General features: G+C 29.5%; 2 protein-coding genes across 4 annotated transcripts in view; both read left to right on the top strand.

The window, feature by feature from the left end:
- The window catches only part of LOC122710556 (kielin/chordin-like protein), an 81192-nt gene extending 76664 nt beyond the window's left edge, over window positions 1-4528 (top strand). For both annotated transcript variants that reach the window (XM_043928475.1, XM_043928476.1), the window contains exons 3-4: window positions 2287-2587; window positions 3616-4528. In XM_043928475.1, coding sequence (XP_043784410.1) covers window positions 2287-2587; window positions 3616-3830 — 516 coding nt within the window. In that variant the 3' untranslated portion in view covers window positions 3831-4528. The remainder of the gene's footprint in view (window positions 1-2286; window positions 2588-3615) is intronic.
- Window positions 4529-10919: 6391 nt separating this feature from the next.
- LOC122710564 (cytosolic endo-beta-N-acetylglucosaminidase) lies at window positions 10920-16487 on the top strand. Of its 2 annotated transcripts, XM_043928486.1 has the most exons (9): window positions 10920-11088; window positions 11504-11755; window positions 11834-12277; window positions 12363-12537; window positions 12602-12820; window positions 12933-13288; window positions 13387-13569; window positions 14121-14230; window positions 15658-16487. In XM_043928486.1, the coding sequence occupies exons 2-9, from the start codon at window positions 11523-11525 to the stop codon at window positions 15702-15704; spliced, it is 1767 nt and encodes a 588-aa protein (XP_043784421.1). In that variant the 5' UTR covers window positions 10920-11088; window positions 11504-11522; the 3' UTR covers window positions 15705-16487. The 2 variants fall into 2 exon arrangements, with proteins under 2 accessions (XP_043784421.1, XP_043784420.1); XM_043928485.1 differs by lacking the exon at window positions 10920-11088 and having other exon boundaries at window positions 11277-11755.
- Window positions 16488-17244: the final 757 nt, after the last annotated feature.

Genomic DNA, 17244 nt, shown 5'->3' with positions numbered 1-17244 from the left:
GTTTATTATTTTCATTTTATTTTTTAGCAGTAAGGAAGAATCTTTTTTTGAAAAGATTTTACGTAATAAAATTTGAAACTTATTCTTCATTGAAATTATTTCAATTATTCTTTTGATTCTAAAATATCTATTTTTTTTTTTTAAATCATTTAAAGATACCAGTTTCATCGTATACAAAATAATACGAAAAAAATTTATACGAATAAAATATATATTAATTGTAAAGACAAGATTGAAAAAAACTAATTAACAAGATCGATATTTACAAATATTTCTAGTATTTCTTTCAATAAAGATTGAATACTTCGTAAAAAAAAAAAAAAAAAATTCAAAATCTAACGAAAGCTAGTATTTTCTATATATTTCATTGAAAATTGGTAAAAATGAGAAGAAAAGCGAAGCGTATTAAAAGAGCTCGACGAGTCGACGAAACGTGTCATTAATTACTATACGCTCCTCTCATAACGAAGAAACGTGAATCCGTCGCGACGGCGTCGCCTCTCGAAATTCATTGGAAGTCATCCCGCAGGGCCACCATTAATTAATAATATTAACGCTCGACGTGGCATCGACGAGCAAAAGGACATCTTTCGAAAAGAGAAGAGAAAAAGGGAGAAAAGGGAAAAAGAGAAGAAAAGTAGAAATCGAATGAAAAAAAAAACAAACCGAATGAAATCGAGAAAGATAAAATATTAAAAAGAAAATATAATAATTATTCGAATTAAAAAGGAATCGTAATAATAATATAGAAGAGAAATATAAAATCTAATGAAAAAAGAAAGAAAGAAAAGTGGATGAAATTAAAGCAAAAGCAGAGAATAAGAATAATAATAAAGAAGATTTAAAATTGAAAAAACGCGGGAAATTTAAAAAGATTTTTCTTCTGACAAGCTATTAATTGAATAAATAAAAAACCGTGAAATTTTACAATTAATATTATAAATAAAATTGGGATAAAGTTGTAAAAATAATTGAATTTGAAACAATTCAAGAAAATTCGAAGACAGTCTCGAAAAATTTCGAAACACGTGATCATCTTGTTGTAACAGTTATTACGTTGAATAATAATTATTCGGGGAAAAAATCGAGAAGAATTGTCATCAAAAAAAAAAAAAAATTAACGCAAGTTGAAGCGGCAGAGAAAAAGAAATGAAGAAAAAAATGGAGGGTGAAGAGTCGGAGAAACGCCACGAAATTATTAATTTCACGACGCGACGACTTTCGATCTATTCTCACAGGTGTTGCCCGATAACGCTTCATCCTATTAATTGGACACCTATCTCGAGAGAGGAGTTGTTGTTAGTCGCACAAACTTCTGACGAATGTCAGTGAAATATTTATGACACGTCGAGAACACTTGCGAAAATATAAAATTCGAACGAAGATTATAAATAAAAATTCTACTCTTCAAATTTAAATTTCCAATTTTTTTTTTATCTATTCATCTTTACGAACCAGTATTGTTTATTTAAATCAAAAAAAAAAAAATTTAAACGAAGATTGAAAATTAAAATATTGGAAATTTATATTCTTTTTTCTTTTTTTATTATTTATTCATCTACGAAGAATAATTGTTTATTTCAAAGTTATGTTTATTGCGAGTAAATATGCGCGAAATACGTTAGCGATAGATGAAGATCTTGTTAAATCTTAACAAGCACGTTCGAATAAGCCCTCTTCAACGAATCACCGAAATACACATATATATTTTTTAATATGTGAATAAAAAATTGAACGTAATTATGTATTGTTGCAATATTCTTGGAAGACTAGAATTCTAGAAGAATTCTATTTGAAATGAAAATGATAAAAAGGAAAAAAATAAATTTTCAAACTGTCCTGATTTTCATTTAAACATTTAATTAATTATAATTTATGATTATTCGCTGAAATTACACAATTTTACTTGTAATTTTATTATCGAATGTTGCCAATGGTGCTATTTTATGTTTAAGTTGGTACCTACTTCTTTTCATTCATATGTATTCTCCTGTTAACAATATTCAATCTATTGCTTCAATCTTTTCCCATTTAATTCTAATTTCCTTCGATCCATAATCTCTCTTACTATACGCTTCTATTACAAATATATCTATTACAAATCGTAATATCAATCCTTCTCCATATATCATATTCTCTCTCTCTCTCTTTCTCTCTCCTCTAAAAAGCTCAATCCAAACAACGTATCCAACTATGGGATAGATACGAACCTCCCCTCTCCCCACTCGTTTTCGTCCTCCGCATAATCGTAATAGCGAACGTATGAATTTTCTCGTTCCGTTCCAGATACCGTCGTACGACCCGAACTCTCATTGTATGTGCGTCGCAGGCGAGGTGTATTGTTGGTGGCAGAATTACAATCCGAGCACCGACCCCTCCGCCGGCCCCTCGTTCCTCCCGTCGACCACGATAGAAAGTAATTACACGCCGTCCCTGGAAGGAAGCACGGACGGCGTAGACAGTTTCGAAGCTTCCGGTGATCCAGCGGAGGAGGCATCGCTCGAGCAACAACAGGGATACGGGGAGATTAACGCGACCTATTCCTCGACTACGTCGCAACCGGCCCCTACTACGTGTCTCGTCATGGGTAATGGATCAAGTCGCTCCCCCCCTCCACCTCCTCGCTCCGTTTCTCTCTCCGCGATTCTTCGCCGCGAGATATCGATTCATACGTACGCGGTTAGAAAGCGCGGTGGGAGAGGGGAGGGGGAGATGGGGAGAAGGGAGGGGGAGTGCAATTAGTCTCGCGTCGCGCGGACGGATTTCCCCTATGCGGAAATATAGGGGAAATATCGGGAGGATGTATCGTTGATCGACTCCCCTTTGTGCGACGATTGGTCGGAATAGCAGTGTTCCGACCCTTCGAGGCACACGAGCGATTGCCTGCCGATGTTTTGTACTTAACTGGCTCGTAATCATTATTAGTATTAGATGGGCGGGAAATTTAATTGGAATTGGCGAATTTGCCAGTAATGAAAGATGATTATATTGAAGAAAGGATATAAAATATGTTTTGTTATCGAAATCTTTATTCAGAAAATAGAGGAAACTATACTATTATTGATTAATGAGATATAATCAAAGACTTAGGACAGTAGTAGAAATTATGAATGGACTGGCTATCTATTTTTTCCTGAAAAGAGATGAAAGCAGTGTATCATTCTTAGAATTAGAAGGGAAATTTAATTCGCGTTGCCAATAATAATAATAAATTTTTCAATCGAAATTATAGAAGAACATAATTTGGATTTTTTTATATTGAGGAAATATATTTTGTTATCGAAATCTTCATTCAGAAAATAGAGTAAACTATTTTATTATTGATTAATAGTAAGATAAAACCACTCAAAGACTGTCACTTAATAACACAATAGTAGAAATTACGAATTAGACTATCTATTTTTTCCTGAAAAATACTATTAATTATTTTTTTAATCACAGATGAAGATGAACAAACCATTACAATTATTCTTTATGTATCATTTGTGAACTCGTGACGATACGATCTTCGAATACATATAATCTTCGATTCGAATTTTCAAACACCTGTATGATCCACGAAAAAAAAAAAAAGAAAGGAATCCGTGAAATACCATGTGCAAAATCTGATTACAGGAAGGGAGTATCGCGAGGGCGAGTTACTTCCGCACTCGACCGGCAACTGCATCGAGTGCAGTTGCGGATCCGAGGGCCGCGTCGAGTGCTCGCCGCGGGACTGTGTGGCCCTTCGACCCGAGATACCGGTTGCACCGGGTATACCGGACGCGCCGGATGGCGATTTCGAAGTGTTCAACCTTGCAAGGGACCGAGGGATCGACGAGAGCTTTTAAAGTATCCGATCAAGTAACACGATCGTCGCCTGTTCGAACGAGTGAAACGCGAGCTACGTTTCTAGATCTTTATTCTTTATTCGGCAATTGTCGATCGATATGAATAGTTTGCGCGAATTATTTATTAATATTTAATCTGATTTTTAAAGATCGAATGTGGAGAGTAGAATTTTCGTGAAAATGTGATACGTTTTGTGAAGTATGTAATATGTATGTATATATATATTAAATTTAGTAAGATTGGAAATTTATTCTAACGTGATAATTAAATATTTATTTCATTTAATAATATAAGAACAGTTAGCAATAATTTTTCTAAACGTTTCGAGAGAGACATATCGTGTATATTTAAGCGAATGTTGTATTAAAAAAAAATAATAATAATTTCTTCCCACGATTATTTTCATATCGATCAACAATAATAATAATTTTGATAATTTTAATAAACGCTTATCGAGTTCTCAACCGTGTATAAAATTCTTCCAATCACGAGAAATGGAAACAATTATAGAAACATTTCAACGGGAAAAATATTCCAAATGAATACGATTACACGGTTGAAAAATCTGTAAGTATTAATTAGTTTAATTTATATATATATATATATTCTTCTTATTCGTGTTCTCTCGAGCTTCTTCCCTCCTTTTGTTCCGGATTGAAAGAGTTTCCGGTCGAAAGAGAACTCGTGAAAAAATCGATTATCGATAATGAAACAAAAGAAACCTTAAACGCTTTCTTTTCGCGCACTCGAACGATTAATCGAGGCGTAAATATAAAGAGAGAGAGAGAAAGAGAGAGAGCTCTTAATTGGAAGGAAAATTATTACGTCTATCGATGGGAATCACAACGATGATTAAAAAAAAAAAAAAAAAATGACCAATGATTCTACTTCCACGTGGTGATAATTATTATTAGATTAAATTGAGGCCGAATAACGTATTTATGTTCGATTTAACGATTCAGTAAGATCGATAGTGAGACAGTAATTAAGTCAGGGATGCTCTTCCGGCATTCACGAGCAAATTTGTAATTTATTACCCTATGGGGTTTCTAAACGTTTCATTGGCATGGGCCTAATTTATCAAAAGATGGATCTTGGGCACGATCCATCTTGTATCGATTAATTATTAGGCGAATTCTCATCTAGTCTCTATCACGTTATAAATTTCATTTCTCTGTATAGATTAATATCGATAACATCGTTATATTATTATCTACGATTTATTATTAACAGATTGCGGATTTTTATGCGGTTAAAATTTAACCAATGTGTGGAGAATTGAAATATTTATTTGAAATATAAATTGCTCGAGAGTTGAAAAGAGACTTCATTCTTTCTTCTATGAATTTATTTTTCAAATTAAATATTTATCTATTTGTACAAATAAAATTAATACGAGAGAAGAAAGTATATTTATTTGTATAATTTATATAATTTGCGTAAAAATCAGCAGTCTAATTATCACGTAAAAAAAAAAATCTCGAAAGAATGTTCCTCAGCGCCACGAAAGTACCAAACGATAGATCGATAAGTATTAGATTGTACTTGTTCCATAAAAATTTTCGCTTATTTCGAACATTTATATTTTCTTTAAATTCAAAAAGTATTTTTTTTTAGGTTCCAAAGTCGTGACTCGCACACTAAGATAGATCCTGAAACGAAATAATTTTTCTAACAAGCGATCTATCTTCATACGAATCCTTGCGACGATCGTCATCGAGTAATGATGTGATCGAGGCAGAATCGAGGACCTTGCAGCAAAAAGAAGGCAAATTTATTTAGAGGAATTAATAACAATTTTAGAGAAATTGCTTATAATTAACTTATGCTAATTAATAGTTATTGATTTCCTAAGTCTTTAAAAACAATTTAAAATTAAAGAAGATCATCGAGCTTCTTAAGTCTGAATATTCTATTCTATGTTAAAATTTACATAAGAATGTTTACTTTTTAATTTTTAAGTAATTAATTGAAATATATTCTTTAACATGTATATATATATATATAAATTTCACATTATACATTAATATTACTCATTGAACGGATATTTTGAAATATGGAAGATAATACAATATTATACAAAACTGATTGACAAATAATGATCATCTCTAGAATTAATTTCTGCATCCAAAAAGATCCTCTGACATCCAACATGCAAATATTTCTGAAAGACAAGAAAATTTTTCAAATCTAGATTAAAATTGTTCTTAGATACTAGATAAGTACTACGTATACTATTTATAATTATAATAAGATTATACATATCCCTTATATATTACTACTTATTACTTACGCGAAATTAACTAAAAAATTATCAATGGATCCGCCTTCCTTTTACCATAAGATCCTCGATTCTTGGCCAATTTGGCCGTAAATTTTCTATCGTAGACAACCCCGTAGATGTTAGCCCGCAGGTTCGAAAATCCCGCGCGCTTTAGTTCTCCAAAAGTAAGTTAGGGAACGTTCACTCGTCTGTCGTGGTTTTTGTACACATTCTCGAACGAGAACGGGGAAAAGATTAATTTCCACGTTCGACGACACAGCGATGAACAAAATATAATTCTGTAGACGTCGGCCTACAAATGTACGAATTAATATTGCCGGGTACCAGGAAAATCGTGGTCGATCCGTTTTAAGAGGTTCCGTTTTAAGAGGAAGCATTGCAGAGCTTGATAGCCCTCGATCCTTGTGCGGTAAGATCGTAGATGGCGCTCGTCTCCTTCATCATATGTATATATATATATATATGACTAGCCGAGACGTAGTCATATCCTGTTCAAAGCCGTTTCGCTTGGCTCTGCGTCATGAATCGTTGCGACGACCACTTCCTGTGCTTCTGCGAGTTATCAACTGTACGAGGTGTTCAGGAAGTTTATTGAGCGATCTGAATTTGGCCTTTATGGATTCCGTGAAACGAATCCCTTTCAGTTGAATATACAAAATATCAATCTTGTCGTTTTAATCCTTGGTCGTAACCAAGGAAGATATACTTTAATAATAGTGGAACTATCAAATCAAATTGACTCGTTTCGTGTTTTCTGCAAAAAAATGGAATAAAAATATCTTTTGGCAAAATCAGATAGAAATAATATTGGAGAGGATTATTTGCATTACTTACTGTTGTTAAAAATTTAGACGAATGATGAGGATCGATTAATACTGATAGAACATTTCGTACATGTATATCATATCACGAGTGAATATAATAAATCATCACTGAAAAGAAAAAAATTAAAGAGTTTTAAGATGAGTCGATTAGCGTAGTAAACGATTAATTAAGTAAGAATTATAATTAGCAAAAGTGAAAAAAAGCATAGAGTGGAGTAAAGTTCTCGAGGATATTCATAATTTCTCTCTTTTTTTCTCCCTTCCTTGCGCAGATCAACAATTTATTAAGTTGTCCTTAAAATTTCTTTTCTTATTATTCACTTTCCTCTATATTTTTTAAAAGCTTCAAGATTCTATTTTTAATAATTATTTAACATTCTATTTTGATTTATTAATAAGAATTAATAAGAGATAAAAAAATTCTTTTGCTGGTTTTCCTTCATTTCAAAACAGAAGAGGATATTTCGTACAGAGGAGAATTAGAAAATTTAAAACATTAATTTAAATGACCTGATCTGTTAAAGTTTGCTGATCATTAAAATCGAGGAGAACTTTGAGACAACCTAATAAAATACGTATATTATCAATTAAAAAACCACTTTATATAAGATAAAAGAAAATTAGAACGATACGAAGCGAAAAAAGTATTTAATAAAAATCGATAACGTGATTTCATCACCTGAATCCGATATTAAATAACCTCCCGATCTATATACCGTATGTACATGTATTGCTCTTAAGAAAAAAAAAAACAAATGGAATCCCGTGTTGTATGGATCAATTATTGATTAATACATACATACATATATATATTCGTATATATACATATAAATACACGTATGTACACGTATCTATATGCATTACACAAGGAACCAAATTATCAAGAGATAATATTATGCGTATTTATGCATATAATATAAATATATATATATACATATATATATATATATATATATATATTTAATTATATATAGAAATAGGATATCCAAGCGTTTCGACATATGCACTTTTGTAGATATATATCCGCCTATCCGTTTTATGGTACGTTTTTCCTGTATAATTGCAGCGTTTCAATAATCGAGCTACGTTTGCGAGAGACGCGGAATTATTTCGAAAAAAGAAAGATAGCTCTGGGTTGTCAGCTACACGCATTCTAATAGCCTATAAATATAAATGTAATATTGGAAGATAGATGGACCACCTGTTTTAAGTACTCTTGACTCGTTATTTTCAGAAAATTAAATAGTTTATTGTAAAAAGATAAGAGAAAAAAATAAACGTTGTAAAAAAATTTTTTATTTTTACAGAAAAATTATTTATTATTTATATGATATAATGAAAGAAAGATTATTTTAATCGAATAAATTTTATTAAAGCAATGATAAAAATGGTAAGCAATAATAATGATAATTATTATCATTAAAGACATATCAAGAGAAATGATCCATCTATTTTCAATCTATTTCCATCTATTACCATAAATACCATAAATTACCATTTGATCATGAAGAGAATCTATCTCAGCGTACAAATAATTAATGATCTTATAGTAACACCGATTACGATTACAGAATCAGATACGAAAGAAGCGAAGGGTTGTAATTATACTTTTATGACGAGTTAATTGTTCATAGTTAGTCGCATAGTTAGGTAGAGATCCAATGTGATATATATACATTCAAAAGGTAACTTTGTCTAAAAGTTTTACAATACATATATAGAAGGAGAAACCACGACGTCTTATTGCAAGATTTGCCGTAACTTCTATGAACGTTCGTTCAATTAGATGTATACTATCATAGAATATCGAGCAACGTTTTGAACAATATCGTCGGGTTCGCTTTTTGCAACGATACAAGTTTACTGTCACATACGTACGTATTAATCGTATTTTCGTTGAATGAGCCCGCGTAATTACATCATCATAACACGGCCTGTATACTTATATTATCTTTAATGATAGTCAAAATAGAAAACAGGATGATCTCGAATGTTTATGACTACTGTGGAATAACGATCGAGACTACTATTTTTTAATTGTGTCATTTTTCGAAGAAATCGCGAATAATCGCTATATTATTGTTTCATAACGATCTATTTCCTCAAGATTCAAATATGAAATTGCACAAAAAAAAGGAGAAAAATAAAAAAAAGAATAAATGGGAGAAAAAAATGGGATCATCACGAGATCACGCGGGACCATCATGGCAGTTCGTTTTTCTGTTAATCTTTTTCGTAACGATCTCGTACGTCTTCCAATCATCCCACATACTATACCATTGTATCTGTCTTGTACCCGTGGGATCTCCTGTCTTCTTAAAAAAACGCTAAATAAAGAAAGATCTTATGATACGTGTCAATTTTCTTTCAATTTTTACCTATTGTAATTTTACATTTTATTATTTAACACAAAACTCCGAGAATTTCATACAGAATTTTATTTTTTATTTTCAAACTGTTTCGTTCAGTTAAGTTAAATTATTGATTTCACTTGTTTCATATTAAATTAACTAATTTTTATCAAAATATGTTCGATATCCTATATAATTTTAAGGTTAAAATCTTTCTTGAATGATTAAAATTAATCCGAGATAACTATAGTATATGTTTAAATATGTTAAATATATCATAGAAACAAATGAATAATTTAAAGAAGTATTTATATGTCATTTACGTGTAAAATTTCGTTTTCGATTTCGATCTTGAAAAATATACTCATAATAGGTTGAAAAGATCGCGTATATTTTCAAAAAATGCATATATATAACGTAACAAATAATTTCTAAAATAATAATTCCCAAATAAAATTTATTTATTTATTTTTTTATAACAAACGATCTTTATAACGGCAATATCACAATTAACTCAACAATACAAAACCGATTTTAATATCGATAGTTCGATAGCTAATAATTGAACTCGCAGTGTTTATCACGTGATTTGATTTGTAGCAAACTTTACTTATTTCCGAGAAAAGAATGAATCAAGAATTAAATAATACGAAAAAGATAATGAATAGAAACAAAAAGTGAAATCATCATGAAATCAGGCGTGATCATAAAAAATATATTAATAAGATGTTACATAATAAAAGTATTATAATTATTTATAATAATATAATATATTTATGTATACTAAAATAACAAATAGTTTACAACACGTTTATTGTTTCATTAAACTGATATAGTAAGTGATATAAATATATAAATTTACATATTACATAATCAGTCAAAGAATCAATGATCGCAAACTTCTTTGATGTTCATTTTTTAATGTATTTAATTTTATTCTCAATTGCTACTATATGTAATGCATCTTATATTGAGTTATTGTAGCAATGTATTTAGCGTGAGATGCACGTATGGATGGAATGGATGTATACATATATGTATAATAGAACATCGATGATGCCATATAGTAAAATTGTGTATTAATTATGCATGTAAGATGACTAATTCAAGAAAAACAAAATAATGAATTAAAAGAAGAAGAAAATATATGAATGCAAGAAAAAATATTAAAATCTTGAAATGAATGTAAAATGCGAGTATGAGTTAATCTTTAATAGCAAGCCTAGTAAATAAATCCGTGAGGAAATAAAACGATTTTGGTACTCAAATTTTTTTGAATTTTTCACGAGAAATTTAAATAAAAATAATCCCTATATTATTTTTGTGAGTTTATATTATTTTACATTATAATCACTTTCTCTATTATATTGATACGTTATTTTTTTATTTATTAATCGATTATTAAATATAGTCATATAGATTTTTATTAAATAAAAGTTACATTATTTTTATTAATATATTAAATGTTAATTTTTATTATTATTTTTCATAAGTAAATTCCCTTTGTATATATGTAAATATAAAAATTTATTACATTTGTTCAAAACAATTAGACCTCAACAATTATTAAGAGATATATAATGACAACATAAGTTATATTAGAGTGCGCTACAATCATAGTTAAAAAAGTTTAATTTTTCAAATTTATAAAGAAAGTATAAGTTTTGTTTTGAATAAAAAATATTTCTAAATATTGATAATTTTAAAAACTGATAAAAAGAATGTTAAAGAAAAAAAATACTTCTAATAATACAGATGTATACCGATTTGATATCAATGATATAACCTGATATTAAAGGTTAGATGTCAAACGTTATATATTAGAACATACATATGTTAAAACATTTATTCAATTATATTTATTTCAAGTTATTTTAATTATAATTTTTATAAAATATATATTTTTTTAAAATTTCTATATTTATAAATATAGGGAAACAGCTATTAAGATAATTATGTATGTATATATGAATTCATAATTTCATTTTATAGATATATAAATGAACATATTTCGTTATCTATATTAACAGCTGGCAGATATTAAAAATATAACGTATATAACGTAAATACATAGATATAAAATTTCCGTTTGTTAAGACTGTTATCAACATAATAGATTTTTTATATCATTATGATTCTTCCTGTGAGATAAATAGGAAAGAAAATCTTTGTTTAAATTAACAGATTGAAAATTATTTCAAAGTTATCTACAGAACAGTGCAAATTAGAAGGATGGCAACTGAAGTCATAGAATCACAACCATTTAAGAATTTACAAGAATTATATGATAATGTGGATAATCTAAAACCATGGCCTGATATTAAGAAACTAAGAGAATCAACAGATTATGTGTATAATGGTTCAGAAATAAATATACAAAAGTTGTATTTGGAAAAATTTGATAGACAAGAACAACCAAGAACATTATTATGTCATGATATGAAAGGTGGTTATCTACAAGATAGGTAATATGTATATAAATTATTATGTTTATTATGGTAGAAATATATGTTATTCATATGTTAATATAATTTTCTCTTCAGATTTATAGATGGATCAAAGTCTTATGAGTCTTATTTGTTTTATCATTGGAGTGTTATTGATACATTTGTATACTTTAGCCATTATTTTATTACTATTCCACCTTATGGATGGATTAACGCAGCACATGATCATGGAGTTAAAATTCTTGGTACTGTAATAACTGAAAGAGAAGGTATATGGGATCTTATACTTATATCTCAGGAGGATGTGAGAAAATTTGCAGATGCACTAATAGTTGTTGCAAAATTTTATAAATTTGACGGCTGGTTATTAAACATTGAAAATGTGATTAAAAATGAACAAATCAATAATTTAATTTATTTCGTGAAATATCTAACAGACAATATTCATGAAGCAATAAAAGATTCTGAAATTATATGGTATGATAGTGTGACTAATGAAGGAACATTAAACTGGCAAAATGAACTTAATAATAAAAATATGTAAAATTATTATTTTTATATTTTTATAATTATTTTTAAATAAGTAAAATTATTTTTATAATTATTTCTCTTTTTTATGTTTCAGAGACTTTTTTTTAAATTGCGATGGTATTTATTTGAACTACAATTGGAATAAATCAAAACTAGAAAATAGTTATGCACTTGCAAAAAATCATAACAGAAATGTTCATGATATTTATGTAGGACTAGATGTTTGGGGAAGAGGGTGTCCTGGTGGTGGTGGATTTAATTCAACATATGTAATTATAATATTTTATATTTAAAAGAAATGATTATTTAATATCTAATTATAATAATTTCCAGGCTTTACGAAAAATACGGCAAGAAAAACTTTCGGTCGCAATTTTTGCTCCTGGTTGGACTCATGAATTTTTCGGATCCAAAACATTTCAAGAATTAGAAGATTTATTTTGGGCACAATTGTTTCCTTATTTATATATTCATGTACTTATCTACGAAGAAGAAATATTTAAAACATCATTTTGTCGTGGAAGTGGTAGTTTGTATTATAGCTGTGGTGAGGTATATTAAATATTTAATATTATTTTTAAATATTATTTAATAAACATATTAATGATTATATTATAAAATTAAATGTATTTATTGAACATATTAATATATAAATTTTTTATAGATACAATTAGACATGCGCATTGTAGAAGGTAAAAATATTTGGGAACAAAGATCATTTTATAACTTATCCAAGCAAATGCCACAAATATCTGTACCTACACCACATTTACAATTTACATATATTCCACAACTTCCTGAATCAAAAAATGAAAACGATCGAAATGAGTGTCCAAAACAACCGATACAATATATTTACGAAACAAAGAAAAACGTTATTCGAATATTAGAAAATGTTATAAATATTCAAGACAAAATGCCAATACTTGACATAAATTGCTTCGAATTTTGTAATCAATTTTCTTTCGAAGGTGGTGGTTGTTTAAAATTAATTACGAATGATCTTAGATCGTATCATAGGTAAGAATTTTATGTTTTATAATTAAATTTATGATAATTATTTTAAACTTAATTTATATATAAATAAAGTATAAATTTATAGTTTAAATTATTTATAGATTATTTCTTGTTCATATCGAATTCCAACAAGACATTGAAGCAACTATCATTTATGAAGAAATGATATCTTCTATGACGAACGGAACTCGAAGTGAACCAATTTTAATTTTGGGCAATGATACTGGCTTAAAATCTATTATCCATTATAAATCAGAAAATTTAAACTCAAGATGGAAGAAATGGTAAATTTATAAAATTTAAATTTAAATATTTTAATATAAAATAATAGTTTTAATAAAAGATTATATTGAATTATAAGAAGAAATTAATAATATAATTAGTAATATCATCGTTCAATATAACGAATATCTTAAAATTATTCTTGATTTTCAAGAGTCAATAACTTTAAGACAATTTTATGCTATACCATACTCTTGGGATCTGCCATTCCAAAGTACGATAAACTAGGACTCGAACTTACATCCTTAGATACAAAATACATTCACTACCTCGCGAGATACAAAATAGAATTTCCAACTTAAACCAACAAAGGAGAACTTTAAAATAAACGTATGATGTAATTCGCGAAATTTATTTATGCGTCTTTTAACCGAAGTAATTAATCTCACGAAACAAGAAATCTAAAAATGCTAAATATATGAACTAGCAAGTAAATTCCATATCTCATTTATTGTATTTCATTTATTATATCATAAACATTCAAAAAGTAATGTTCATATCAGCGAATCAATTCCATATTTGTCTAACAGAAAATTTTCTTTTTTGCCGGCAGTGTTTATCTGACGAATATGAGGACTGTGAATGAGATTGGTATATCTTTCGCAAAGAAGAATATCTGTTATCTAGGAGAGATCATTCTCGAACAAAAGGGACATCTGAACTGTAAGTTCGCCACTTCGTAATATATATTATCGCTTGCATTTTCTGCTCTCTCGAGAAATGTAACTATGTATATAACAGGTGGATTGCGTCATGATAAAAATGTATCGCAAAAGAACGAGGTTCTCGACCGTATAAAGAACCGTTCTCCGATTATCAGATCGAGTTGCGTACACCATTTCGTCTTTGAGAACCACTTTAGTGAAAGGAATACCGAAGTTCCATAGAACGCCTATTCAATATAACTTATCGCTCGATATTTCACAGGTCGATTTCGCGATTATGCGATAAAACCATTTCACATTCGATGTTATTAGTATAAAATCATAAAACTAATCTTTTTTTTTTTTTTTTTATTTTTTCGTGATTTAAATTTATACTCAATTTTCACCTGCAATTTCGTGCTTTATTACCGTTATTTGATGTTATTGTCACGATGCAAAAGTGTCTGCATTCCGCGGCCGGTAATTTGTTTGACGGAAGGACGAAAAATGTCCGAGAACCTTCTTGTATGGAGAACGAACGGGGCTATAAGAATGAGGTCACGACATCATAACTTCTACTACTTTTTTCATTCATTAGTCGCATTTCATGCATTATGCGCGGATTATGTTTCGATTCATGATTTCGATTCATCATTTTTGATTGGCACATAAACTCAAAAGATGTTTTAAGACGATTGATAAATTGTTGATTGATAGAAAAATTTTTTTTTTTAATTTCATTTATCATATTTTCTATTTTATAAATACAATGTTCCATAATGTATTCATCTTATAATACACTATAATTCATATTTTTAGCATTTAAATACGTATATAGATACTATGAAATGAAAATATCAAAATCTTATTGAAAATTTTTATCTTGAATTAATTTCTTAAGACTAGTATATATTCTACTTATTAATTAGAATATACTTGTATCTTTCGATCATAAAAATATCATAATCATGTCAAATAGAAAGTTCTTCATGATACAAGCTGCATAAAATATTAAATAACCGCATTAACCTTAAAAAAATTGTGTCACTGTAACAATATATTAGTTTGCTGTGATCAAAAAGTCATCGATAATTTTTGCAATTGACAAGTTGCGTAGTTCAAAATTCATGACAATGCACAACACCCACTTCAAAACGAACGGTAGTTGTAAAGAGGACAATCTGGTTGGGATTATTCGCAATGTATACGTTGATAATGTATACGTGAAATATTTGCAACTGTGGAATGTAATATATTCCATTTATTCCATTTCAATTTTAAATTAGTTATAAATTATTAAAATCATCTTCTTAAAATTCATCATATTAGAAAACTTACAATTTGTTATAATTTATTATTATATTAACACAGTTATAATTTATTTGTTATTTTTCTTCATTGTTTCATTAGGTTAGATTAAATGTACAATAATAGAAATTATTTCAGATTCGCTTTTAAATTGCGCTCAGCATGTGAAAAAGGCAATCGCTTGAAATTCGGCTGTGTAATCGATGCGATCCAATGATTTGTCGGAGCATGGCCCAATACCGTTGAACCGTAACCAACAATCAACAATTTCACTGACTACAGTGATAAAGTTAGCGCCAACAATTTTCAGGCGTGCAACAGTCACTAATGGGGCACCATTCATTACGGACTTCTAGATGTTCTCGAAGCAAACAAGTCATGGGCCGATTGCTCATTTGTTTTAGCAGTCACAGCGCAAATGAGAAACCCAAATTACGTTTTCGAGCTGTTACATGTCGCAACAGGGACTATTTGTAATCGGAGAATGTGGCCAGTTCATTGATATTCCTGCGGTTATCGGGTCGAATTTTTTTGCGGTTCTATACCTGCTGTTACACTTTGCATTATAAGACTTCTTTTCTATTCTTTTTTTCTTTTTCTCTTTCTTTCTTTCACGATGTGTTATTTCACTCGTCAGTTACATCAAGTATATGCGTATATACTTTGCATTGTAATACATACGGTTGCTTTCGATTTGCATGTAACCTTTTCGAGCGCATTGTTTTTCGATTTGCACGTGGGTATCATACTTTTCTACTTACACCATATGTAAGTCATAAGTACTTGAACAGTTTGGTCAACTGGTAACGGTATTTGAATTTAACCAAAATGTACAATAGGTCTAAAGAAAATAACCATAAATTATTTGAAAATTATTATTTTCATTCTTTTTACGAGTCAATTATTACTAATATAAAGTATATACTTTTTTGAATATGTAATTTTAAATAAAATAAAAAATTTATATAAAAGAATAAAATAAAATTTATATTCACAAAATTTTATCCCATAAAAATATTCCATCATAATTTTCCATCCAAATCCTCAATTATCCTCAATCGGATAGTCACGAATTCGAAAAAAATGTCAAACAAATTTGTCCTAAAGCCACAATGTTGGGAGTGAACCGGCGTAAACATAAAATTCATTTCACAAGTGGGACGATAAACGGTACCAAAACGATTGCGCGATCGAATCTATTCGAAAATACGATAAAACATACGGCAAAATAATGGTTCGTTATCTCTATACTAGGTGCTCGCTCGACAACAACTACAATATTTTTTAGGATCCTTGATATGACGTTTAAATTACCTCAAGGATGATCAGATCGTATACGATTTATGAAACGTATAATCAACTATGGCGGGGATCGGCTGTTGTCACGGTCGATAAAGCGAAAGAATGTCGTTTTTGGTCCTTAACGTATCGCATGGATGTTCTTTCGCAACTATTACCATGAGTATCTTCGACGTTTCTTTCATGCTATCGCGGCCGTGTTTACGACAGAAGATCGATGACTCTTCTCCCTTCCGTCATCGTGTCGGCGCATCCTCCACCTTCTATCAGCGTGTAGGAAGCAACAAAGTGGGTGTTGAACTCCGTTAGAAGCGTTTTACGGGAATTACCACAACCTTGAGTGCATTCTTTGAAGAATGCGCTTTCTTCGCGCCCATTCTTTCATACGTGATTTTTCTTTATTCGTGTATTTTGTTTTTTTTTTTT

The sequence above is a fragment of the Apis laboriosa genome, unplaced genomic scaffold, assembly GCF_014066325.1.
Source record: "Apis laboriosa isolate Shangri-la unplaced genomic scaffold, ASM1406632v1 scaffold14_cov150, whole genome shotgun sequence".
Classification (NCBI taxonomy): Eukaryota; Metazoa; Arthropoda; class Insecta; order Hymenoptera; family Apidae; genus Apis; species Apis laboriosa.
This window is presented reverse-complemented; position numbering and strand designations above follow the sequence as displayed.